This window comes from Salmo salar, chromosome 22 (assembly GCF_965601325.2).
Source record: "Salmo salar chromosome 22, fSalSal1, whole genome shotgun sequence".
In the NCBI taxonomy this organism is placed as follows: domain Eukaryota; kingdom Metazoa; phylum Chordata; class Actinopteri; order Salmoniformes; family Salmonidae; genus Salmo; species Salmo salar.
Window position 1 is genome coordinate 51206166 of NC_138312.1, and position 26556 is coordinate 51232721.

The 26556-nt window shown below is 42.5% G+C and overlaps 1 protein-coding gene across 5 annotated transcripts in view; it reads left to right on the top strand.

The window, feature by feature from the left end:
- The window catches only part of LOC106583657 (TOX high mobility group box family member 2), a 227539-nt gene that overhangs the window by 106233 nt on the left and 94750 nt on the right, over positions 1–26556 (top strand). For all 5 annotated transcript variants that reach the window (XM_045705771.2, XM_045705770.2, XM_014168098.3 and 2 more), the window contains one exon: positions 11779–11838. In XM_045705771.2, the coding sequence (XP_045561727.1) occupies positions 11779–11838 (60 nt within the window). The remainder of the gene's footprint in view (positions 1–11778; positions 11839–26556) is intronic.

Consider the following 26556-nt stretch of genomic DNA (forward strand, 5'->3'; position numbering starts at 1 on the left):
GTCATTATGAGCCAGTCGAGGTGTCTTTATGAGCCAGTCGAGGTGTCGTTATGAGCCGAGCCAGTCGAGGTGTCATTATGAGCCAGTCGAGGTGTCATTATGAGCCGAGCCAGTCGAGATGTCATTATGAGCCGAGCCAGTCGAGGTGTCATTATGAGCCAGTCGAGGTGTCGTTATGAGCCGAGCCAGTCGAGGTGTCATTATGAGCCAGTCGAGGTGTCATTATGAGCCGAGCCAGTCGAAGCGTCATTATGAGCCAGTCTAGGTGTCATTATGAGCCAGTCGAGGTGTCTTTATGAGCCGAGCCAGTCGACGCGTCATTATGAGCCGAGCCAGTCGAGGTGTCATTATGAGCCAGTCGAGGTGTCTTTATGAGCCGAGCCAGTCGAAGCGTCATTATGAGCCGAGCCAGTCGAGGTGTCATTATGAGCTGAGCCAGTCGAGGTGTCATTATGAGCCGAGCCAGTCGAGGTGTCATTATGAGCCAGTCGAGGTGTCATTATGAGCCGAGCCAGTCGAGGTGTCTTTATGAGCCGAGCCAGTCGAGGTGTCATTATGAGCCAGTCGAGGTGTCGTTATGAGCCGAGCCAGTCGAGGTGTCATTATGAGCCAGTCGAGGTGTCATTATGAGCCGAGCCAGTCGAGGTGTCATTATGAGCCGAGCCAGTCGAGGTGTCTTTATGAGCCAGTCGAAGCGTCATTATGAGCCAGTCGAGGTGTCATTATGAGCCAGTCGAGGTGTCTTTATGAGCCGAGCCAGTCGAGGTGCCATTATGAGCCGAGCCAGTCGAGGTGTCATTATGAGCCAGTCGAAGCGTCATTATGAGCCAGTCGAGGTGTCATTATGAGCCAGTCGAGGTGTCTTTATGAGCCGAGCCATTCGAGGTGTCATTATGAGCCAGTCGAGGTGTCGTTATGAGCCGAGCCAGTCGAAGCGTCATTATGAGCCAGTCGAGGTGTCATTATGAGCCGAGCCAGTCGAGGTGCCATTATGAGCCAGTCGAGGTGTCATTATGAGCCAGTCGAGGTGTCATTATGAGCCAGTCGAGGTGTCTTTATGAGCTGGGCCAGTCGAAGCGTCATTTGAGGATTGACCGGCCTTTCGAAAAACCCTCCATGTGACTGACAAGACAATAAAAAATAGCAATAAACCTAGATGAATATTACATCACATCACTGATTGGAGCAATTAAGCTCATTATTCAAGAGAGAATGAGCGTCTCCCGGGGATCCATTCGACCACATGGTTAAACACAGTCCTTATGCAGCTATTTCTCCCGTTTCTCAGTGCTTTACAAGCGCACGCACGATTTGTGTTTGTCTCTCTCTCATTTTAATGTTTTTCATCGGAGGGTTTTCAGCTGGTCCAATTAATTTATTTTTCAGTCAATAAAGAAACAATTATGTTCCTCCTCTGCAGAGTTTGATGTAATGAAGACCATACATCATCTGTATAGAGTTATGGCCTGGATAAATGGGCTGGAGTAGATCTGGGTTCAAATACTATTTGAAATCTTTCAAACACTCTTAGTGATTACTTTAGCCTGTCTGGAGTGCCAGATGGGCAGGGTTGCACTGTTGTGACTGTTCTATTGGTTTCATTGCACCAGGCAAGCTAATCAAGCCCAGATACATTTTTTTCAAATATACTGAACAAAAATAGCTGACCTGAAATAAAAGATCCCAGAAAAGTTCCATAAGTACTAAAAGCTTATTTTTCTCAAATTCTGTGCACAAATTTGCTTAAATCATTGTTAGTGAGCATTTCTCCTTTGCCAAAATAATCCATCCACCTGACAGGTGTGGCATATAAAGAAGCTGATTAAACAGCATGATCATTACACAGGTGCACTTTGTGCTGGGGACAATAAAAGGCCACTCTAAAATGTCCAGGTTTGTCACACAACACAATGCCACAGAAATCTCAAGTTTTGAGGGAGCAGTTGGCATTCTGACTGCAGAAATGTCCACCAGAGCTGAATTTTTCTGTACCATAAGCCCCCTCTAATGTCGTTTTAGAGAATTTGGCCGTATGTCCAACCGGCCTCACAACCGCAGACCATGTGTAACCACGCCAGCCCAGGACCTCCACATCTGGCTTCTTCACCTGCGGGATCGTCTGAGACCAGACACCCGTAGAGCTGATGAAACTATGGGTTTGCACAACCAAAGAATTTCTTCACAAACTGTCAGAAACCGTCTCATTGAAGCGCATCTGTGTGCTCGTCGTCCTCACCAGGGTATTGACCTGACTGCAGTTTGGCATCGTAACCGACTTCAGTGGGCAAATGCTCACCTTCAATGGCCACTGGGGAAGTGTGCTCTTCATGGATAAATCACGGTTTCAACTGCCGTCATGTGGGCGAGCGATTTGCTGATGTCAACGTTGTGAACAGAGGGCCCCATGTTGGCGGTGGGGTTATGGTTTGGGCAGGTAGGCATCAGCTACGGACAACAAACACAACTGCATTTAATCGATGGAAATTTGAATGCATAGAGATACCGTGACGAGATCCTGAGGTCCATTGTCAGGTCATTCATCCACCACCATCATCCCATGTTTCAACATGATAATGCATGGCCCCATGTCACAAGGATCTGTACACAATTCCTGGAAGCTGTAAATGTCCCAGTTCTTCCATGGCCTGCATACTCACCAGACATGTCACCTATTGAGCATGTTTGGGATGTTCTGGTTCGATGTGTACGACAGTGTAGTCCAGTTCCCACCAATATCCAGCAACTCCACACAGCCATTGAAGAGGAGTGGGACAACATTCCACAGGACACAATCAACAGCCTGATCAACTCTATGCAAATGAGATGTCTCTCGCTGCATGAGGCAAATGGTGGTCATGCCAGATACTGACTGGTTTTCTGATCCACGCCCATACTTTTCTTTTAAGGTATCTGTTACCAACAGATGCATATCTGTATCCCCAGTCATGTGGAATCCAAAGATTATGGCCTGGTGAATTTATTACAATTGACTGATTTCCCTATATGAACTGCAACTCAGTAAAATCTTTGAAATTGTTGCATGTTGCGTTTACATTTTAGTTCACTGTAGTATTTGAACTCAGATCTGAGGTGGAATGGGTATGGCAGTTGATGTTTGAACATGAACATGGACGGTCATATTTATGATCTTTATTGGGCTTTGTCTTTGTTGAAGAGGACAGGCGTTGTTGCATTGGAGACACACCCAGATGTGTGGCTACACATATACAGTACACATATATGCACACACACTAACACCTATAGAAGGGCAAACAGAACATACATTAGAACAAACATACAGCACACCCACACATGAACACACACAGTAGAACAAACACACTGTAGAAGGAACACACACAAACACAGTCAACCAATCCATATCTGCTCAGACAACCATCCTCTCAGACCTTCAGTGGTGTCTGCCAGCCTCTGAATTCTCTAATGACCAGTGTCCTGACACAGGTATTTTGACTGCTGCCTGTTTCCATTTGCACTTAGACTGACAGGCGATCAGTCACGTATGTGTGGAAAACCATGGAGTCACATTTTAGTCCCACGAAAGAGAGAGGAGAGGAGAGGAGAGGCTCTCCTTTTTTCTTCGTTGCGTCTGTCTAAATTTAAAACGTACGTGGCTACATGTATGAACTGTATGATTGTGTGTATAGTGTGTACATCACAGGGTAGACAGCCATCTTGTAAGCCAGGCCATTTCCAAATGGCTGCTGTATGGTACATGTATGCCATTTTGAAGTACTACTATAGATTGGAATGCTCATTTGTGGCTGGGAGCTGTGTGATAGGCTGCGTTCAACTGTTGTTCCATGACCTCAATGCTGTAGTGCGCACTTCCTACATCTAACTGAAAGTGGCTTGGGTTTACGCAAACAGCTGCCTATTTATAGCCTCTCTCTTTATGTGCTTTTTAGCTCAGCAAACTGGAGGGGTTGGTGTCCAATGTGTATCAGTTGTTTGAACAATGAGCTCTATCTCTCCCCACCACCATTCTGGGTTTCATCCAAGCTTTATCTGTCTCGTTCTCACCCCCTCTTTCTCTCTACCTCTCTCTCTCTCTCTCTCTCCTTCCATCTCTCCCTTTCTTCCTATCTCTCTCTTATCTCTCTATCTCTCTCTATATATATATTTATATCTCTCTCTCTATCTCTCTCTCTCTCTCTGTCTCGCTCTTCCTCCCTGTTTTTACTTTTGCAAATGTAGCCAATGTAACCATCAACTGTGCTGTGCCTAAGGATGGCCCTTAGCCATGGTATATTGGCCATACTGTATACCACACCACCTCGTGCCTTATTGCTTAATTTTGCTGTAAACATTACGCTATTCCATAACACGTGGATAACACTGAAAGCATCCAGGTATAATGACTTATGATGTGGTTATTGTCATGTGCCTCCTTTATGATGTCTGATGTTTGTGGTTATTTGTTTTATACTAATAGTCCTGCCTTTACTGATATAAATATGATATTAATATGATATATATATATATTTATATATATATAAAGTTGAAGTCAGAAGTTTACATATACTTATGTTGGAGTCATTAAAACTCGTTTTTCAACCACTCCACAAATTTCTTGTTAACAAACTATAGTTTTGGCAAGTCGGTTAGGACATCTACTTTGTGCATGAAACAAGACATTTTTCCAACAATTGTTTACAGACAGATCATTTCACTTATAACTCACTGTATCACAATTCCAGTGAGTCAGAAGTTTACATACACTAAGTTGACGGTGCCTTTAAACAGCTTGGAAAATTCCAGAAAATGATGTCATGGCTATAGAAGCTTCTGATAGGCTAATTGACATAATTTGAGTCAATTGGAGGTGTACCTGTGGATGTATTTCAAGGCCTACATTCAAACTCAGTGCCTCTTTGCTTGACATCGTGGGAAAATCAAAAGAAATCAGCCAAGACCTCCACAAGTTGTAAAAAAAATTGTGGACCTCCACAAGTCTGGTTCCTCCTTGAGAGCAATTTCCAAATGCCTGAAGGTACCACATTCATCTGTACAAACCATAGTACTCAAGTATAAACACCATGGGACCACGCAGCCATCATACCGCTCAGGATGGAGATGCATTCTGTCTCCTAGAGATGAAAATTGCAAATCAATCCCAGAACAACAGCAAAGGACCTTGTGAAGATGCTGGAGGAAACAGGTACAAAAGTATCTATATTCACAGTAAAACGAGTCCTATATCGACATAACCTGAAAGGTCACACAGCAAGGAAGAAGCCACTGCTCCAAAACTGCCATAAAAAAAACCAGACTACGGTTTGCAACTGCACATGGAGACAAAGAAAGAGAAATGGAGAAATGTTCTCTGGTCTGATGAAACAAAAATAGAACTGTTTGGCCATAATGACCATCGTTATGTTTGGAGGAAAAAGGGGGAGGCTTGCAAGCCGAAGAACACCATCCCAACCGTGAAGCACGAGGGTGGCAGCATCATGTTGTGGGGGTGCTTTGCTGCAGGAGGGACTGGTGCACTTCACAAAATAGATGGCATCATGAGTAGGAACATTATGTGGATATATTGAAGCAACATCTCAATACATTAGTCAGGAAGTTAAAGCTTGGTCGCAAATGGGTCTTCCAAATAGACAATGACCCCAAGCATACTTCCAAAGTTGTGGCAAAATGGCTTAAGGACAACAAAGTCAAGGTATTGGAGTGGCCATCACAAAGCCCTGACCTCAATCCTATAGAAAATGTGTGGGCAGAACTGAAAAAGTGTGTGCGAGCAAGGAGGCCTACAAACCTGACTCAGTTACAGCAGCTCTGTCAGGAGGAATGGAACAAAATTCACCCAACTTATTGTGGGAAGCTTGTGGAAGGCTACCCGAAACGTTTGACCCAAGTTAAACAATTTACAGGCAACGCTACCAAATACTAATTGAGTGTATGTAAACTTCTGACCCACTGGGAATGTGATGAAAGAAATTAAAGCTGAAGTAAATCATTCTCTCTACTATTATTCTGACATTTCACATTCTTAAAATAAAGTGGTGATCCTAACTGACCAAAGAAAGGAAAGTTTTACGAGGATTACATTTCAGCAATTGTCACGTCCTGACCAGTAAAGGGGTTATTTGTTATTGTAGTTTGGTCAGGATGTGGCAGGGGGTGTTTGTTTTATGTGGTTCGGTGTTTGTTGGGATATGTATTTATGTAAAAGGGGTGTTTGTTTTATGTGTTCCGGGGCTTTGGGGTATTGTTCTATGTTTTGTATTTCTATGGTTTTTCTATGTTGTGTATTTCTTTGTTGGCCTGGTATGGCTCTCAATCAGGAACAGCTGTACATCGTTGTTGCTGATTGGGAGTCATACTTAGGTAGCCCTGTTTTCACCTGTTGTTTTTGCATAGCTGTGTGTTTAGCATGCAAGACTGTTTGTCGTTCGTTTGTTTTGTTATTAAGTGTCTCAATAAAAGTAAATATGAGCACTCAACCCGCTGCGCCTTGGTCTACTCCATACGACGACCATTACAGGAATTGTGAAAAACTGAGTTTAAATGTATTTGGCTAAGGTGTATGTAAACTTCCGACTTCAACTGTATATACACAGTATGATACATTTAGTATCTCCAGTTGCTCTGAGAAGATCCGTGTCATGTGTGAAAACACCAATATCCTCTCACTGCCACCATTCTGCTCCATTCATTTCCTGATTGAGAACTCAGAAGTGCTCATGGCCTGTTCTTCTTCCTTCCCGATGGAAGGGAAGAAATGGATTTCATTTTCCTTGTTGTATGCAACCATCATACAATGACTGTGGCCCACAAACAAATGGTTCCATCAAGGAGAAATCATGATGCTGAAAGCACCAAGTCTATCTAACAGATGAATATGAGAGTGATAAGAAGTAATGTGACAAATAATATAATTATTGCTGTCATCTAGTCTCATACAGTAACATTGGTGGGTTTGACAGTGGCGGTACTTAAGGTATGTAACATGACAAATGGAACGACACTGGAATATGTGGACTGTAAAGCCCATTGCATATATTTCCCATGCCTACTGTCAGTATACCAGTTTAGGCTATATCAGTAAAGAATACTGTCAGTATACCGGTTTAGGCTATATCAGTAAAGCCTACTGTCAGTATACCGGTTTAGGCTATATCAGTAAAGAATACTGTCAGTATACTGGTTTAGGCTATATCAGTAAAGAATACTGTCAGTATACCGGTTTAGGCTATATCAGTAAAGCCTACTGTCAGTATACCGGTTTAGGCTATATCAGTAAAGCCTACTGTCAGTATACTGGTTTAGGCTATATCAGTAAAGAATACTGTCAGTATACTGGTTTAGGCTATATCAGTAAAGCCTACTGTCAGTATACTGGTTTAGGCTATATCAGTAAAGCCTACTGTCAGTATACCGGTTTAGGCTATATCAGTAAAGAATACTGTCAGTATACTGGTTTAGGCTATATCAGTAAAGCCTACTGTCAGTATACTGGTTTAGGCTATATCAGTAAAGAATACTGTCAGTATACTGGTTTAGGCTATATCAGTAAAGAATACTGTCAGTATACCGGTTTAGGCTATATCAGTAAAGCCTACTGTCAGTATACCGGTTTAGGCTATATCAGTAAAGCCTACTGTCAGTATACTGGTTTAGGCTATATCAGTAAAGAATACTGTCAGTATACTGGTTTAGGCTATATCAGTAAAGCCTACTGTCAGTATACTGGTTTAGGCTATATCAGTAAAGAATACTGTCAGTATACTGGTTTAGGCTATATCAGTAAAGCCTACTGTCAGTATACTGGTTTAGGCTATATCAGTAAAGAATACTGTCAGTATACTGGTTTAGGCTATATCAGTAAAGCCTACTGTCAGTATACCGGTTTAGGCTATATCAGTAAAGAATACTGTCAGTATACCAGTTTAGGCTATATCAGTAAAGAATACTGTCAGTATACCAGTTTAGGCTATATCAGTAAAGAATACTGTCAGTATACCGGTTTAGGCTATATCAGTAAAGCCTACTGTCAGTATACCGGTTTAGGCTATATCAGTAAAGCCTACTGTCAGTATACCGGTTTAGGCTATATCAGTAAAGAATACTGTCAGTATACCAGTTTAGGCTATATCAGTAAAGCCTACTGTCAGTATACCGGTTTAGGCTATATCAGTAAAGCCTACTGTCAGTATACTGGTTTAGGCTATATCAGTAAAGAATACTGTCAGTATACCAGTTTAGGCTATATCAGTAAAGAATACTGTCAGTATACTGGTTTAGGCTATATCAGTAAAGAATACTGTCAGTATACTGGTTTAGGCTATATCAGTAAAGAATACTGTCAGTATACCGGTTTAGGCTATATCAGTAAAGCCTACTGTCAGTATACCGGTTTAGGCTATATCAGTAAAGCCTACTGTCAGTATACCAGTTTAGGCTATATCAGTAAAGCCTACTGTCAGTATACTGGTTTAGGCTATATCAGTAAAGCCTACTGTCAGTATACTGGTTTAGGCTATATCAGTAAAGCCTACTGTCAGTATACCGGTTTAGGCTATATCAGTAAAGCCTACTGTCAGTATACCGGTTTAGGCTATATCAGTAAAGAATACTGTCAGTATACTGGTTTAGGCTATATCAGTAAAGCCTACTGTCGGTATACTGGTTTAGGCTATATCAGTAAAGAATACTGTCAGTATACCGGTTTAGGCTATATCAGTAAAGCCTACTGTCAGTATACTGGTTTAGGCTATATCAGTAAAGAATACTGTCAGTATACCGGTTTAGGCTATATCAGTAAAGTCTACTGTCAGTATACCGGTTTAGGCTATATCAGTAAAGCCTACTGTCAGTATACTGGTTTAGGCTATATCAGTAAAGCCTACTGTCAGTATACCGGTTTAGGCTATATCAGTAAAGCCTACTGTCAGTATACCGGTTTAGGCTATATCAGTAAAGCCTACTGTCAGTATACTGGTTTAGGCTATATCAGTAAAGAATACTGTCACTATACCGGTTTAGGCTATATCAGTAAAGCCTACTGTCAGTATACTGGTTTAGGCTATATCAGTAAAGCCTACTGTCAGTATACCGGTTTAGGCTATATCAGTAAAGCCTACTGTCAGTATACCGGTTTAGGCTATATCAGTAAAGCCTACTGTCAGTATACCGGTTTAGGCTATATCAGTAAAGCCTACTGTCAGTATACTGGTTTAGGCTATATCAGTAAAGAATACTGTCAGTATACCGGTTTAGGCTATATCAGTAAAGAATACTGTCAGTATACTGGTTTAGGCTATATCAGTAAAGAATACTGTCAGTATACTGGTTTAGGCTATATCAGTAAAGAATACTGTCAGTATACCGGTTTAGGCTATATCAGTAAAGCCTACTGTCAGTATACCGGTTTAGGCTATATCAGTAAAGAATACTGTCAGTATACCGGTTTAGGCTATATCAGTAAAGCCTACTGTCAGTATACCGGTTTAGGCTATATCAGTAAAGCCTACTGTCAGTATACTGGTTTAGGCTATATCAGTAAAGAATACTGTCAGTATACCGGTTTAGGCTATATCAGTAAAGCCTACTGTCAGTATACTGGTTTAGGCTATATCAGTAAAGAATACTGTCAGTATACCGGTTTAGGCTATATCAGTAAAGCCTACTGTCAGTATACCGGTTTAGGCTATATCAGTAAAGAATACTGTCAGTATACCGGTTTAGGCTATATCAGTAAAGCCTACTGTCAGTATACCGGTTTAGGCTATATCAGTAAAGCCTACTGTCAGTATACCGGTTTAGGCTATATCAGTAAAGAATACTGTCAGTATACTGGTTTAGGCTATATCAGTAAAGCCTACTGTCAGTATACTGGTTTAGGCTATATCAGTAAAGAATACTGTCAGTATACTGGTTTAGGCTATATCAGTAAAGCCTACTGTCAGTATACTGGTTTAGGCTATATCAGTAAAGAATACTGTCAGTATACTGGTTTAGGCTATATCAGTAAAGAATACTGTCAGTATACCGGTTTAGGCTATATCAGTAAAGCCTACTGTCAGTATACTGGTTTAGGCTATATCAGTAAAGAATACTGTCAGTATACTGGTTTAGGCTATATCAGTAAAGCCTACTGTCAGTATACCGGTTTAGGCTATATCAGTAAAGAATACTGTCAGTATACCGGTTTAGGCTATATCAGTAAAGAATACTGTCAGTATACCGGTTTAGGCTATATCAGTAAAGCCTACTGTCAGTATACCGGTTTAGGCTATATCAGTAAAGCCTACTGTCAGTATACTGGTTTAGGCTATATCAGTAAAGAATACTGTCAGTATACCGGTTTAGGCTATATCAGTAAAGCCTACTGTCAGTATACCGGTTTAGGCTATATCAGTAAAGAATACTGTCAGTATACCGGTTTAGGCTATATCAGTAAAGCCTACTGTCAGTATACCGGTTTAGGCTATATCAGTAAAGAATACTCTCAGTATACCGGTTTAGGCTATATCAGTAAAGCCTACTGTCAGTATACTGGTTTAGGCTATATCAGTAAAGCCTACTGTATATCAGTGAGAATAATTTTTTTGATCCAACTCATGTCAATGTGAGGACCTTACTGTACAGCCGTTGCGGCTCTGCAGGCCCTGTTGGCTGACTTTTCCTCGTATGTTTTGCATTCTCATAAACGCAGAGTGCCAACTAGTGGCAGACAGAACAGAGAGGCCTCTGGGAGGTGTGAGGCATGCCAAGCCACAGTCTCTGGCTGTGACCCGAGTGTTAATCACTGCAACAGCAAGAACAGACACCATCAGCCCCAGCCAACCCCCTAGCCAACCCCCCAGCCAACCCCCCAGCCAACCTCTCTCGCCCTCCCCAACCCAACCAACCAACCACACCCACCACCCACCATCCCCCTTTGCTCAGGGGCACGCTCCCATTCGCCCACCCCGGCCCCGGTCCGATGGAGGGTTGCCCTGCTTGTCTCACGGCTTCTCTCTGGCAGGCCTTTTTTTTCTCTGGTGGAGTGTGAAAGTGCTAATGGGCCGTTGTGACCTCTTGGCCTCCGTAGGGACCTCTGGCTGGCGCTCTGTGTTTTGTTGTGCTTGCGCTGGTGTGATGAGCGCTCCGGCGTATCCCTCCCCGTTGACACCTCGCGTGACACACATTGCAGACCAAGTCACAGCCGAGTCAGACACACACACACACACACACACACACACACACACACACACACACACACACACACACACACACACACACACACACACACACACACACACACACACACACACACACACACACACACACACACACACACACACACACACACACACACACTGGGGCTGCTGTGGGCAAGCGGAGCAGTGTGAGTTTCACTAGTCTGACTGGTCTAATTATATGGGGCTCTAATGAACTGTAATTACTGACGTCCATGAGAGCCACTAAGCCAGTGTGGTTTAAAGGCAACTACTACGGAGTAATTGAACTCTTTCAGGCTGTTTCTATGCACTGACTGTTTTTTTCTATGTGCTGACCAGGGGTTGCAAAATTTCGATAAATTCCGTTTTTTTCCAGAAATCCTAGTTGGAGGATTCCGGATGTCCTGCCTATTCCCTCCTGATTCTGGGAATCCTCTAACCAGGATTTCGGGAAAACCTGGGAATTATTTGAAAGTTCACTGAATGCTAGTGCATTCCTAGTGCTGACAGTTTTTTTTATGTGCTGACTGTTTTTTCTATTTGCTGACTGATTTGTCCCCCGTTGTTTCTCTGTTTCTCCTCCCAGTTTGATGGTGACAACATGTACATGAATGAAAATAACCAGGAGTTTCTCTCCCCAAATCAGGTGAGTCCAACATTTAGTTTTTTGTTGATGGAACACCTGCTTCCTTGACTAGAACAGGCCCAGACATTCCTATAATTTGATAAGGTCTCACGGTGGACTGTAAACAAAGCTGATGTCCTACATTCAGGGGTATTGGAATCCTAGCACCAAGGTCCAGAGTACTGCTGTTTTTTTGTTCCATAGCTGGTAGTTAATTCATTTATGATTGGCCAGAGAGTCCACTCACATTGGGTGGTATTCAGACTTGAGATCATCACGCTTAACTTACATTTTCACGTTGTCTCCCACATAAAATAAGGATTACGTCTGAGTTGCGTATGCTGAGTTGCATCTCAACTCTGAATTGGCCAGAATTGGCCTCTGATTAGAGGGGAAGAATGAAAACCTAACCAGTAGTGCTGTTGACCCTGAGTACTGGATTTGAGAAAGGAGGCTCAACAAAATGAGTTCCAATGAGATTCATGAGAAAATAGGACTGAATGCACGAACGGGTGTATTGTAGTACAGTGCAGTGCATTGTTCCACAGCTGGAGTAAAACACATGGGTTGCCATAAGGTTGGGTTTGAGCTGGGGGATTTGTTGAATTTCATTGTAATGCCTCGCTGCCATACAAAGCAGGGGGAAGCACTTGTCCTTGTCAATTTAAATCCTTTGAGCCGGCCCAAAATATCTCTATCATATCACTCTGCACTGTTGTTCTAACTTATAAAGATGAGGAGATTAGATATTTTAGTTGGGGATATTTCAGTCAAGTGAGGTGTATCAGTAAGGGATATTTCAGCTGAGTTAGCTGTTTCAGTAAGGGATATTTCAGTCAAGTGAGGTGTATCAGTAATTGATATTTCAGTCTAGTGAGGTGTTTCAGTAAGCAATATTTCAGTCAAGTAAGGTGTATCAGTAAGGGATATTTCAGTCTAGTGAGGTGTATTAGCAAGGGATGTTTCAGTCTAGTGAGGTGTTTCAGTAAGGGATATTTCAGTCTAGTGAGGTGTTTCAGTAAGGGATATTTCAGTCTAGTGAGGTATTTCAGTAAGGGATATTTCAGTCTAGTGAGGTGTATCAGTAATGGATATCTCAGTCTAGTGAGGTGTTTCAGTAAGCGATATTTCAGTCAAGTAAGGTGTATCAGTAAGGGATATTTCAGTCTAGTGAGGTGTATCAGCAAGGGATGTTTCAGTCTAGTGAGGTGTTTCAGGAAGTGATATTTCAGTCTAGTGAGGTGTTTCAGTAAGGGATATTTCAGTCTAGTGAGGTATTTCAGTAAGGGATATTTCAGTCTAGTGAGGTGTATCAGTAATGGATATTTCAGTCTAATGAGCTGTTTCAGTAAGGGATATTTCAGTTGAGTGAGCTGTTTCAGTAAGGGACATTTCAGTTGAGTGAGCTGTTTCAGTAAGGGATATTTCAGTCTAGTGAGGTTTTTCAGTAAGGGATATTTCAGTCTAGTGAGGTGTTTCAGTAAGGGATATTTCAGTCTAATGATATGTTTCAGTAAGGGCTATTTCAGTCAAGTGAGATGTTTCAGTAAGGGATATTTCAGTCTAGTGACACACAGAGACAGATAGGGAGTATGAGAGACAGAGAATGGAGGAGAGGAGGGAGAGTGAGAGGGCTGAGAGAGAACTTAGCTTTCCTCTGTGTTGTACTACTATATTTGCTCAACGTTAAGGTCTACTCATTTGAAAAACTGTCTTCCTCTATTTTCCACATGACCAGGTTCCCCACCCCTTCTGTCTGACAGTGTCATGTCCTGACCAGTAAAAGGGGTTGTTTGTTATTATAGTTTGGTCAGGGCGTGGCAGGGTGTGTTTGTTTAGGGTGTTTCGGGGTGTTTTGGTTTATGTTCTATGTTAGTGTATTTCTATGATCGTTCTATTTGTTCTATTTCTATGCATAGTTTTTGGGTTGACCTTCAATTGGAGGCAGCTGTTCCTCGTTGCCTCTAATTGAATGTCCTATTTAATAGAGGTGTTTTTGTCATGGGATTTGTGGGTAGTTGTTTCTCTGTATAGTCATTTTGTCCTTACGAGACAGTTTTTTCGTCGTTGTGTTGTTTAAGTGTTTTGTATCACGTTTCTTTATAAATAAAGAAGATGAGCACTTACATTCCCGCTGCGTTTTGGTCCACTCCATACGACGAACGTGACAGACAGCTAAACTCAGGGGGAGCCTTTAGGGGGCGCACACTCTCATACTATAGAAGTTCATCATATAGAACCTACCTATTATTATTAAAAATCACAATCCTCTCCTTTTTGGCTTTAACTTCTCTATCCTCAATCTGTTCCTTATCCGTTTTGATGTTCCCGTTTAACCTTTTATACCCCCCCCCCGCATTGAAAAGCATTTGAGTCAGTGATTCTGGGAGGGAAAAGAACCTGACGCCTCCAAACTGTCTGAAAGTGTCTAGATCAGCAGCTCACTGTAATGTCAGTACCATATCTATGGCTAATCAGGCACAGTAATCTCCACTACACTACCTGCAGTTGTGGTTTCACTTCCATCGCTCTGATGAGTCATAAAGGAATGGGGTCAGCTCTTCTGCATGTCCACTGTTCCCATGCTCATCCACCAGACCCTAGTTAGCTGAGAGCATCACTCTCTCTCCCAGTTAGTACTCTCAATTTCAATTTCAATTTAAGGGCTTTATTGGTATGGGCAACATATGTTAACATTGCCAAAGCAAGTGAACTAGATAATAAACAAAAGTGAAATAAACAATAAAAATGAACAGTAAACATTATACTCACAGAAGTTCCAAAATAATAAAGACATTACAAATGTCATATTATGTGCAAAAAATTTAAGTACAAAAGGGAAAATAAATAAACATAAATATGGGTTGTATTTACAATGATGTTTGTTCTTCACTGGTTTCACTTTTCTTGTGGCAACAGGTCACAAATCTTGCTGCTGTGATGGCCCACTGTGGTATTTCACCCAACAGATATGGGAGTTTATCAAAAAATGGGTTTGTTTTCAAATTCTTTGTGGGTCTGTGTAATCTGAGGGAAATGTGTGTTTCTAATATGGTCATACATTTGGCCGGAAGTTAGGAAGTGCAGCTCAGTTTCCACCTCATTTTGTGGGCAGTTTGCACATAGCCTGTCTTCTCTTGAGAGCCAGGTCGGCCAGGTCGGCCTTTGTCAATAGCAAGGCTATGCTCACTGAGTCTGTACATAGTCAAAGCTTTCCTTGGTGGACTCTTCTTCAAGTTCGTCTCTCTGTAGGTGATGGCTTTGTTAAGGAATGTTTGGGAATCGCTTCCTTTTAGGTGGTTGTAGAATTTAACCTCTACGGTATCGGTGTGTCCCCCGATTAGCATGACGTTATAAGTAACCAGAACATTTTCCAGGACATGGACATGTCTTATATGGTCAGAAAGCTTAAATTCTAACTGCACTGTCCAATTTACAGTAGCTACTACAGTGAAAAAAATACCGTGCTATTGTTTGAGGAGAGTGCACAACAACAAAAAACTTTTATCATGGCAACTGGTTTGATACATTCACCTCTGAAGGTAAACAATGTACTTACATTCAGTAATCTTGCTCTGATTTGTCATCCTGAGGGTCCCAGAGATAAAATGTAGCATAGTTTTATTTGATAAAATCTATTTTTATATTCAGATGTAGGAACTGGGTTCTACAGTTTGAATCCCTGTTGTGTCTGCCCCCCCCCCCCCCCCAACCCCCCATCTAAATTTGTGTAAAGGTTAGTGTCTTTTCTGTAGCGAAGCTAGCTATCTATCATTTATGACATTCCTGGGAGTGTTTAAACTTACATTTTTTATTACCATGTTCTCTATAGTTTTGTACTTGAAAATGTATGCGTTGACCAATTCGGCACATTTGGGCAGACTTAATACAACATTTTGAACAGTAATGCGCCTTGACTCAAAATTGTGCCTAGACTCCTAAGCAATATAATGGCCTTTCTCTTGCATTTCAAAGATGATGGAACAATTTTTTTTTGAAAATGCATGTTTTTTCTTTGTGTTATCTTTTCTGGATTTTGATAATTAGCGGGTATCGGCCTAATTCTGCTCTGCATGCATTATTTTGTGTTTTACGTTGAACACAAGATATTTTTGCAGAATTCTGCATGCAGAGTCTCAATTTAGTGTTTATCCCATTTTCTGAATTCTTGGCTTGTGAGCGAGCCCCAGACCTCACAACCATAAAGAGCAATGGGTTCTATAACGGATTCAAGTATGTTTAGCCAGATCCTAATTGGTATGTCGAATTTTATGTTCCTTTTTATGGCATAGAAGGCCCTTCTTGCCTTGTCTCTCAGCTTGTTCACAGCTTTGTGGAAGTTACCTGTGGCGCTGATGTTTAGGCCGAGGTATGTATAGTTTTTTGTATGCTCTAGGGCAACGGTGTCTAGACAGATTTTGTATTTGTGGTCCTGGCAACTGGACCTTTTTTGGAACACCATTATTTTTGTCTTACTAAGATTTACTGTCAGGCCCAGGTCTGACAGAATCTTTGCTCTCTTTCTCTCTCTCTCTCTCTCTCTCTCTCTCTCTCTCTCTCTCTCTCTCTCTCTCTCTCTCACTCTTACTCTGTATCCATCTCTACCTGTTAGCTCTCTCTTTCTTTCGCTCTCTCTTTCACTCTTTCACTCTCTTTCTCTGTAGCTCTATCCCAGTATATCTCTCTCTCTATTTTTCTCTCTCTCTTTCTCTTTATTTCTCTTTCTTTATTTCTCTTTCTTAATTTTTTCTCTCGCTCTCACTCTTTCTCTCTCTCTCTCTCTCTCTCTCTCTCTCTCTCTCTCTCTCTCTCCCCTCTCTCTCCTTTTACATATCTATTTTTACCCAGTTAGCTCTCTCCCTTCTCTCTGTTTCTATCTATCCCTCCCTAGTTATATTTTCCTCTCTTCCATTCCTCCTTTCTCTTGTTCACTCCTTCCCCTATCTCGTCAACTACATCTCCCCAGTTAGCTCTCTCTCTCTCTCTCTCTCTCTCTCTCTTGCTCTCTTTCTCTATCTCTGTCTCATCTATCTCTCCCTAGTTATCTCTTTCCCTCCCCTTTCTCCTCTTTCTCCTCACCTTGCGCCTTTCTTTCTTTCTTTCTTTCTTTCTTTCTTTCTTTCTTTCTTTCTTTCTTTCTTTCTTTCTTTCTTTCTTTCTTTCTTCTCTCTCTCTCTCTCTCTCTCTTCTCTTCTCTTCTCTCTCCCTCTCTTTGTTGACAGTCGGAACAGGGCTGATTAAAAGACAAGGTCAGGCTTCTGGCCAGGCCTCAACAAGCCATTTGTCTGCCCGGGATCACTCGCAATCGTCTTGGCAACAGTGTACATAACGAGTGACGAACGCAGAGTCTCCCTTTGCTCCGGTGTCTCCCGGCATCGGATCGATACAGCCCCAAGCCGGCAACATGGGCTGAGTCCCAAATAGCACCTTATTTCCTATACAGATGCACTGGTCAAAAGTAGTGCGCTATACAAGGAATAGGGTGCCATTTGGGATGTATCTCTGACATGACAACCCTCCCCTGATACCTCTAGACTGGACTAAATGCCTGCGAGCTTGACTTCTATTGTAGCTCGCTCCTGGAGGGCCCAGAGAGTGCTCTTTCTCTCTTTCTCAGTGGACATTGAGTTGAAGACTCTTGCACTGAACTGAATAGAACTAGATATGATGAAAATAAGCCATTTCAGGCAGAGATGCCGTCGCAATTCTGTATTAAAAGCCCACTCTGATATTTACAGCTGGTTTTGTTTTATCATTTACATGTTTGATACTGTACTGTATATATTATACAGCCACTGATTCTTGACACTGTACATATTATATAGTCACTGATTCTTGACACTGTATATATTATATAGCCAATGATTCTTCATAGTGTATATATTATATAGCCACTGATTCTTGATACTGTACATATTATATAGTCACTGATTCTTGAAAACGTATTTTATAAATGCCTCATGAGCTTATTACGACTGTCTAACCCCATCATAATTTTTTTTTTTTATTAAGGAGTGGGCCTTTTAAAAAGCACTGTACTTTCTCCATATGACCTTAACTATACTCCATTTTTATGTGTTATATGAATTAATTTAGCATAGTAGACGTTTGGGAAAATCAGTCTGAGAGAGGGGGGGCAAGAGAGAGATAGAGAGACGGGAGAGAGAGACGGGGAGAGAGAGAGACGGGAGAGAGAGACAGGAGAGCGAGACGGAGAGACAGAGAGAGACAGAGAGAGAGAGAGAGAGAGAGAGAGACGGAGAGAGAGATGGAGAGAGAGACGGAGAGAGAGAGAGAGAGAGAGACGGAAAGAGCGAGAGAGAGAGACGGAGAGAGCGAGAGAGACGGGAGAGAGAGAGAGACAGAGGGAGAGAGACGGAGAGAGAGAGAGCGATAGAGAGAGAGAGATGGAGAGAGAGAGATGGAGAGAGAGAGATGGAGAGAGACGGAGAGAGACAGAGAGAGAGAGAGAGAGAGAGAGTAGCTGGAATAATTATCTTAATGGAGTGACTGTTTGGATATGCAGCCAAAGTAGCTAGCAGAGATTATAATCTCGCAATTAGTGTAACGAGGTTTTATTGATTGGCCCCGTTGTAGCACCGCGGCTGCCAATGGTCTGCTGGTTCTACATGCATAGCGAGTCAGTCAGCTCCTACACTACGGTACTACTACTGCGTTCCCCAGCTCCTATACTACAGTACTACTGCGTTCCCCAGCTCCTACACTACAGTACTACTGCGTTCCCCAGCTCCTACACTACAGTACTACTGCATCGCCAGCTCCTATACTACAGTACTACTGCGTTCCCCAGCTCCTACACTACAGTACTACTGCGTTCCCTAGCTCCTATACTACAGTACTACTGCGTTCCCCAGCTCCTACACTACAGTACTACTGCGTTTCCCATCTCCTACACTACAGTACTACTGCATCGCCAGCTCCTATACTACAGTACTACTGCGTTCCCCAGCTCCTACACTACAGTACTACTGCGTTCCCCAGCTCCTATACTACAGTACTACTGCGTTCCCCAGCTCCTACACAAACAGTACTACTGCGTTCCCCAGCTCCTACACTACAGTACTACTGCATTCCCCAGCTCCTACACTACAGTACTACTGCGTTCCCCAGCTCCTACACTACAGTACTACTGCGTTCCCCAGTTCCAACACCACAGTACTACTGTGTTCCCCATCTCCTACACTACAGTACTACTGCGTTCTCCAGCTCCTATACTACAGTACTACTGCATCGCCAGCTCCTATACTACAGTACTACTGCATTCCCCAGCTCCTACACTACGGTACTACTACTGCGTTCCCCATCTCCTACACTACAGTACTACTGTGTTCCCCAGCTCCTATACTACAGTACTACTGCGTTCCCCAGCTCCTATACTACAGTACTACTGCGTTCCCCAGCTCCTATACTACAGTACTACTGCGTTCCCCAGCTCCTACACTACAGTACTACTGGGTTCCCCATCTCCTACACTACAGTACTACTGCGTTCCCCAGCTCCTATACTACAGTACTACTGCGTTCCCCAGCTCCTATACTACAGTACTACTGCGTTCCCCAGCTCCTATACTACAGTACTACTGTGTTCCCCAGCTCCTACACTACAGTACTACTGCGTTCCCCAGCTATGGTGATAAACCGTTGATACTGTATTAGGCTAGGGTGATACACCGTTTATACTGTATTAGGCTAGGGTGATAAACTGTTTATACTGTATTAGGTTAGGGTGATAAACCGTTTATACTGTATTAGGCTAGGGTGATAAACCATTTATACTATATTAGGCTAGGGTAATAAACTGTTTATACTGTATTAGGCTAGGGTGATAAACCGTTTATACTGTATTAGGCTAGGCTGATAAACCGTTTATACTGTATTAGGCTAGGCTGATAAACCGTTTATACTGTATAGCTGGGAATTTAGAATGTTTTTATTTTATTTTTTAATAGCACCCCTTGTGTGCACTTACGGTAATACTGTATACTCCAGTATTGTATAGAAACGGTATCCCGGTATGAAAATCGGGATACCGCCCAACCCTAGAATAATGCATTATGGATCGTCGTTTGAATGGTCTAATGATAAAGTGAAACACATTTACATGTTGTTGTTTTTTGACTCGCTGTAGTAAATGGCATTGCACCCCTCCCCACCCGTACCCCTATTGGATTCTGCTTACAAAAGACAGCCTCTGGCAATGGCTAATTTCAAGTTGGGGCTGCTTGTTTTCCATTTGTACAAGTTGAAAATAGTTTAACTTGAAATGCCATGTTTCTTCTATTTTTGTTGTGCATTCCATGTTTTGAGTCGTTCAGCTTTGGCACAGATTTCACGCCAATCCCTGGTGTGGTGTTGTAATTAACAAAGTGTTTGAATGCCAACAATGTGGTTGTGATTTCTATATTGCAAAAGAAGTCATAGGTTTCAGAACCATGTTTTTCATGAAAAAAATGAAAAGATCTGGTATTCACGAGAAATTCACCGTAATTAAACACCATCCTCTTAGGTATTGGAGACAATAGAGGTTTTGGGATCCAATACCGATTTTAGGGGGTGAAAAGTAACCGATTACAGATATATCTGCCAATATATTGTTTTTATAGGTGGAATGAAAAACAAAGCTTTCTTAAAACAAAGTATGTTACAGAGGATTAACAGATACTCTCAATTATGTCTTAACTAAATATTAAAATGTACATTATTTAAGAACATTTTATTTTATGGTTTACATGATAACCACCAAAAAGCTAAATATCCTCTCTAAATATAACTGTAAATGTACCTTCTTAGGTACAACTTAAAGATGTGTCTATCTGTGGCGGTGGATGAGAATGCAGACTTGTCTGTGCTCAAGCTCCACAAGCACACTAATAAACAAGAAGGGCTGAATTATTCAACTGCCTCAAAGTAAATCTGAAACTGTTCACAACCTAGGCAGTGAAATGCAGTAACTTGCCGTTCGTAATGTCACCGCTAGATGTGAGCGGCAGCATTAGTATTGAGTAGATTTACTACAGTGCTTTACAACAGTCAACGGTCATGTAAACAAACGCTTTATGGCAATCTAGCAATGAGAGCTTGTTATTCCATTGCTGGACACACTCTTTTCACTGTGACGTATAGCCCCGCCCACTGGGCGAAATGCAGTGAAAGAGTCTGTCCCTTATTATGACAATCTTTCCTTACTGAAAACATTATGTAAATTACACTATTATTTAAAACAAAATGTATTGGCTATTCCGTATATTTCAACCGCAAATGGCATGCGCTGATGACTGAAATTGTTCATACACGAAAATACTTGCTGCACTGGTTTTAGTCACACACATTCTAATTTAGCTAGCTAACAACAATCTTATATGATCCTGAATGAAAGCACACGGTCTGAATGACAGATCTGCACCAACTCTCTTACTTTTTGCAGATTTCTGAAAATCAACTAAATAAACCCGGTAACGTAATAGGCCAGACATTAATGCTGTTATTTTTTAATCAAGGATGAGGGAGAGGGAAAGGGGATACCTAGTCAGTTGCACAACTGAATGCATTCAACCCAAATGTGTCTTCCACATTTAACCCAACCCCTCTGAATCAGATGGCGCCAGTCCAGTGTTCGCACCTAGCACAGATTGCTTGCTAACGTTTCCTAAGTGAGAATGTGACAAGGACAAGTGTACTTTTGAATATTTACTTAATATGCTGTTGCTGGCTGTGTGCAAGCTACTCATCGTCAAACCACCATGCTTATTCCTTCTCTTATGTCGTGACTTAGGGCTGAATGTTATTCAATGAGTAGTTCCTTGAGCACCCTCTTCAGGCAAGCATTACAAAATTCTAAAATTGACCGCAAATGAGCACACGCATTTGTTCATTCCATGTACAGTATCTATCATCCCATTCCTCTAGCTTACAGAACAGATGTGTGTCCCAACTGGCACCGTATTCCCTTTATAGTGCACTACTTTTGACCAGGGCCCATAGGTCTCTGGTCAAAAGTAGTGCACTATGTAAGGAATAGGGTGCCATTTGGGACACAGACCAGAATAATAGGAGCTTAAGTTCATTTTCAAAATAATTTCTCCCCTTTCTAAATCAGATGGGTAATTCGCTAGCTGGATTCAACCCAATCTCAGCCAAGTCAGTGTGGTGCGCCTGATTGGTCAAAGTCAGTCTTGTGTGACTGACAGGAAACACTCTGATTGGGGGAGACGGTGTTATTGGATCGTTGGCTCTGATTAAAGCCGACGCCGCAGCGGTTTTTGTAAACTCCGCCCTGGTGCTGCTGCTCTGAATTACCAGGCGGGTGCATTAGTTTGATTTACTGCTTCCTTCCGCTGTTTAGATTGGGTCTGGGACTGAGAGTGGCAGACTGAAAACCCTGCCCTCCTCTATCCTCATCTCATCTCTTACCTCCTCCACATCTCTCTCTGTCTCCTCTTTCTTTCTTTCTCTCTCTCTCTCCCTCTCTCTCTATGCTCTCTCTCCTCTCCTCCTGCTCTCCCCTCCTGCTCTGTCCCCCCCAACGCTCCTCCACCACTACCACCCATCCACCTCTCACTCTCTCTCCCAATATCTTTTGTGAAAATGAAAACAAAGAGCAGGCTGCCAAAATATTTCTATAGCCGTTCGCTGACGAAGCAGGGGCAGCAGACAAAGCCTATAAGATGTGCACTGTGCAGGCATATTTGTTGCTGCAGCAGAAAGCTCTCCCTCTCTCCCTCTCTCTCTCTTTCTCTCCCTCCTTCCCTCCCACCCTCGCTCACTCACTCTCTTTCTCTCCCTCTGTCTCTCCCTCTGTCTCTCCCTCTCTCTCTCTCTTTCTCTCTCTCTCCCTCCCTCCCTCCCACCCTCGCTCACTCACTCTCTTTCTCTCCCTCTGTCTCTCCCTCTCTCTCTCTTTCTCTCTCTCCCTCCCTCCATCCCCCCCACCCTCGCTCACTCACTCTCTTTCTCTCCCTCTGTCTCTCCCTCTCTCTCTCTTTCTCTCTCTCCCTCCCTCCATCCCCCCCACCCTCGCTCACTCACTCTCTTTCTCTCGCTCTGTCTCTCCCTCCCTCCCTCCCCCTTTCTCTCTATCTTTTTCTCTCTCTCTTTCTCCCTGGCGTTTCTTTTGAATGATTTGGAAAAGGGCTCCCTTTTTCACCCATTAAAAGCCTTCTGTTTGGAATAGTTTACTAACACTGCAAATAAATACACAGTTGTATATTTGTGCAAGGGCCCTATTCCGTGCCAAGATGTCTCTTTTCCATGTTGCCGTAGGTCATCAAATGATTCTAATGGCAGTCTTAATGTGTTTTTGTAGGCCTTTCACAAAACCAGGGCTGAGTCCCAAATGGAACCCTATGTTGTGCACTACGTTTGACCAGGACTCATTGGGAATAGGGACTACGGTGCCATTTGGAACACAGACCCAGTTGTTGATAACAACCAGCCATTCAGTATTGCAGATTATATTTTCCTCCCACTAACCAGGTTTCCCATCCAAACATTTTATGTGAGTAAAGTACATGTAGGATAAAAAATGTCATGACAGGGCCGGTAAACTTTCCAGATGTCAACAAAACTAAATGCACTAGACAAGGTAGGATCTTTTTATGTCAGTAAAATGAATTATGCGTGAAATGGCAGTGAAACCCCTTTACGCAAAATGATTTATGTAATAACCATCATATCGAAGTCATCTTGGAGTCATGCGATGATATGTTTTGGCAAAAATGCGATGGAAATGCATTTACATTTTTTTATTAGGTACATGGGAATTTTACTGCAAAAGTTATTTTGATGTGCACCATGGTGTCATGCACAGACTGTTATCAGCAACAAGTCAATTTGATTGAAACATCTCAGGTGGGAAAATGCACATGATTGTTTTTATACTGATTTTAGAATATTCGCATGAAAATCTGTCACCAATTGAATGGAAACCTATCTTACGAGGTGATAGCCTAGCTTACTAACTACTAGTTTCACTTCACTGAGACTTTAACACGAATAGCATCACATTAACTTAACAGCTTTTAGCTCAAAGCTGGTAAATACATCCAAATCAAATCAATCTTTATTTATACAGAACATTTCAGACATGGAATGCAACACATTGGGCTTTACAGGGGAAAAAAACTATGAAAATAAAAGCTGAAATATTTACTACACAACAAACATAAGATAAAAAACAAAAGATTTTAAGATCTTTTTTAAATATGTCCACAGTTTTGGCCCCCCTCAGGTTCTCTGGCAGGCTATTCCAGAGGCTGGGGGCATAATCATTAAAGACTGCCTCTCCATGTCTCTTGGTCTTAGGCTACTGGGATAGTTAAAAGGCCAGTGCCAGAGGACCTGCAGGACCTACTGGGTACATAAAAAACCTAGAGAAACTATGTTATCTCTTGAGGTTTACTGTTATTGTATGAAAAGCCTACCTCAACCCAATCAGAAATCGAGAAATGCGTTTCTCTCTGTTTTAACAAACTATTGGTAAAATTTATGTTCTGGTGTAGTTTTATGAATTGTTCACTGTGTATAAAACATTAGGAACACCTTACTAATATTGAGTTGCACCCCCTTTTGCCCTCAGAACAGCCTCAATTTGTCAGGGCATGGACTCTACAAGATGCCGAAAGTGTTCCACAGGGATGCTGGCCCATGTTGACTCTAATGCTTCCCACAGTTGTGTAAAATTGTCTGGATGTCCTTTGGGTGGTGGACCATTCTTGACACACAGGAAACATGAGCATGAAAAACCCAGCAGCGTTGCAGTTCTTGACACACTCAAACCGGTGCGCCTGGCACATACCACCATACCTCGTTCAAAGGCACTTCAATATTTAGTTCTGCCCACATACACAATCCATGTCTCAATTGTCTCAAGGCTTCAAAATCCTTATTTAACCTGTCTCCTCCACTTCATCTACACTGATTGAAGTGGATTTAACAGGTGATGTCAATAAGAGATCATAGTTTTCACCTAGATTCACCTGGTCAGTCTAATGCTTTGTCCACTCAGTATATGTATGCACTGTGTGTGTCTGTTGTGTTGTTCAGTTGTGATTGTGACATCTTCGTGGAATTGAGGCATTAAGAGGCTATTGAGTCATGAAGGGGCTATTGAGTCGTGAAGGAGCTATTGAGGTGTGAAGGGGCTATTAAGTCATGAAGGGGCTATTGAGTCATGAAGGGGCTATTGAGTCGTGAACGAGCTATTGAGTCGTGAAGCGGATATTGAGTCCTGAAGGGGCTATTGTGTCGTGAAGGGGATATTGAGTGGTGAAGGAGCTATTGAGTGGTGAAGGAGCTATTGAGTCGTGAAGGGGCTATTGAGTCGTGAAGGGGCTATTGAGTCATGAATGGGCTATTGAGCCGTGATGGAGCTTTTGAGTTGTGAAGGGGCTATTGAGTCGTGAAGGGGCTATTGAGTTGTGAAGGAGCTATTGAGTTGTGAAGGAGCTATTCAGTTGTGAAGGGCGTATTGAGTCATGAAGGAACTATTGAGTCGTGAAGGGGCTATTGAGTCGTGAAGGGGCTATTGAGTCATGAAGGGGCTATTGAGTCGTGAAGTGGCTATTGAGTCGTGAAGGGGCAATTGAGTCTTGAAGGGGCTATTGAGTCGTGAAGGGGCTATTGAGTCGTGAAGGGACTCGTGAACGGCTATTGAGTCGTGAACGAGATATTGAGTCGTGAAGTAGCTATTGAGTCATGAAGGAGCTGTTGAGTCATGAAGGGCGTATTGAGTCGTGAAGGGGATATTGAGTCAGGAAGGAGATATTGAGTCGTGAAGGAGCTATTGAGTCGTGAAGGACCATTTTAGTCATGAAGGGGCTATTGAGTCATGAAGGAGCTATTGAGTCGTGAAAGAGTTAATGAGTCGTGAAGAGGATATTGAGTCGTGAAGGAGCTTTTGATTTGTGAAGGACCTATTGAGTCGTGAAGAAGCTATTGAGTCGTGAAGGGACTATTGAGTTGTGAAGGGGCTATTGAGGCGTGAAGGGGCTATTGAGTCGTAAAGTGGCTATTGAGTCGTGAAGGGGGAATTGAGTCTTGAAGGGGCTATTGAGTCGTGAAGGGGCTATTGAGTCGTGAAGGGACTCGTGAACGGCTATTGAGTCGTGAATGAGATATTGAGTCGTGAAGTAGCTATTGAGTCATGAAGGAGCTGTTGAGTCATGAAGGGACTATTGAGTCGTGAAGGGGATATTGAGTCAGGAAGGAGATATTGAGTCGTGAAGGAGCTATTGAGTCGTGAAGGAGAATTTTAGTCGTGAAGGGGCTATTGAGTCATGAAGGAGCTATTGAGTCGTGAAAGAGTTAATGAGTCGTGAAGAGGTTATTGAGTCGTGAAGGAGATTTTGATTTGTGAAGGACCTATTGAGTCGTGAAGAAGCTATTGAGTCGTGAAGGGACTATTGAGTTGTGAAGGGGCTATTGAGGCGTGAAGGGGCTATTGAGTCTTGAAGGAGCTATTGAGTCGTGAAGGGGCTATTGAGTCGTGAAGGGGTATTGCGCTGTGAAGTAGCTATTAAGTCATGAAGGGGCTATTGAGTCATGAAAGAGCTATTGAGTAGAGAAGGGCTATTGAGTAATGACGGAGCTACTGAGTCATGAAGGAGATATTGATTCGTGAAGGACCTATTGAGTCGTGAAGGGGCTATTGAGTCGTGAAGGAGCGATTAAGTCATGAAGGGGCTATTGAGTCGTGAAGGAGCTATTGAGTCGTGAAGGGACT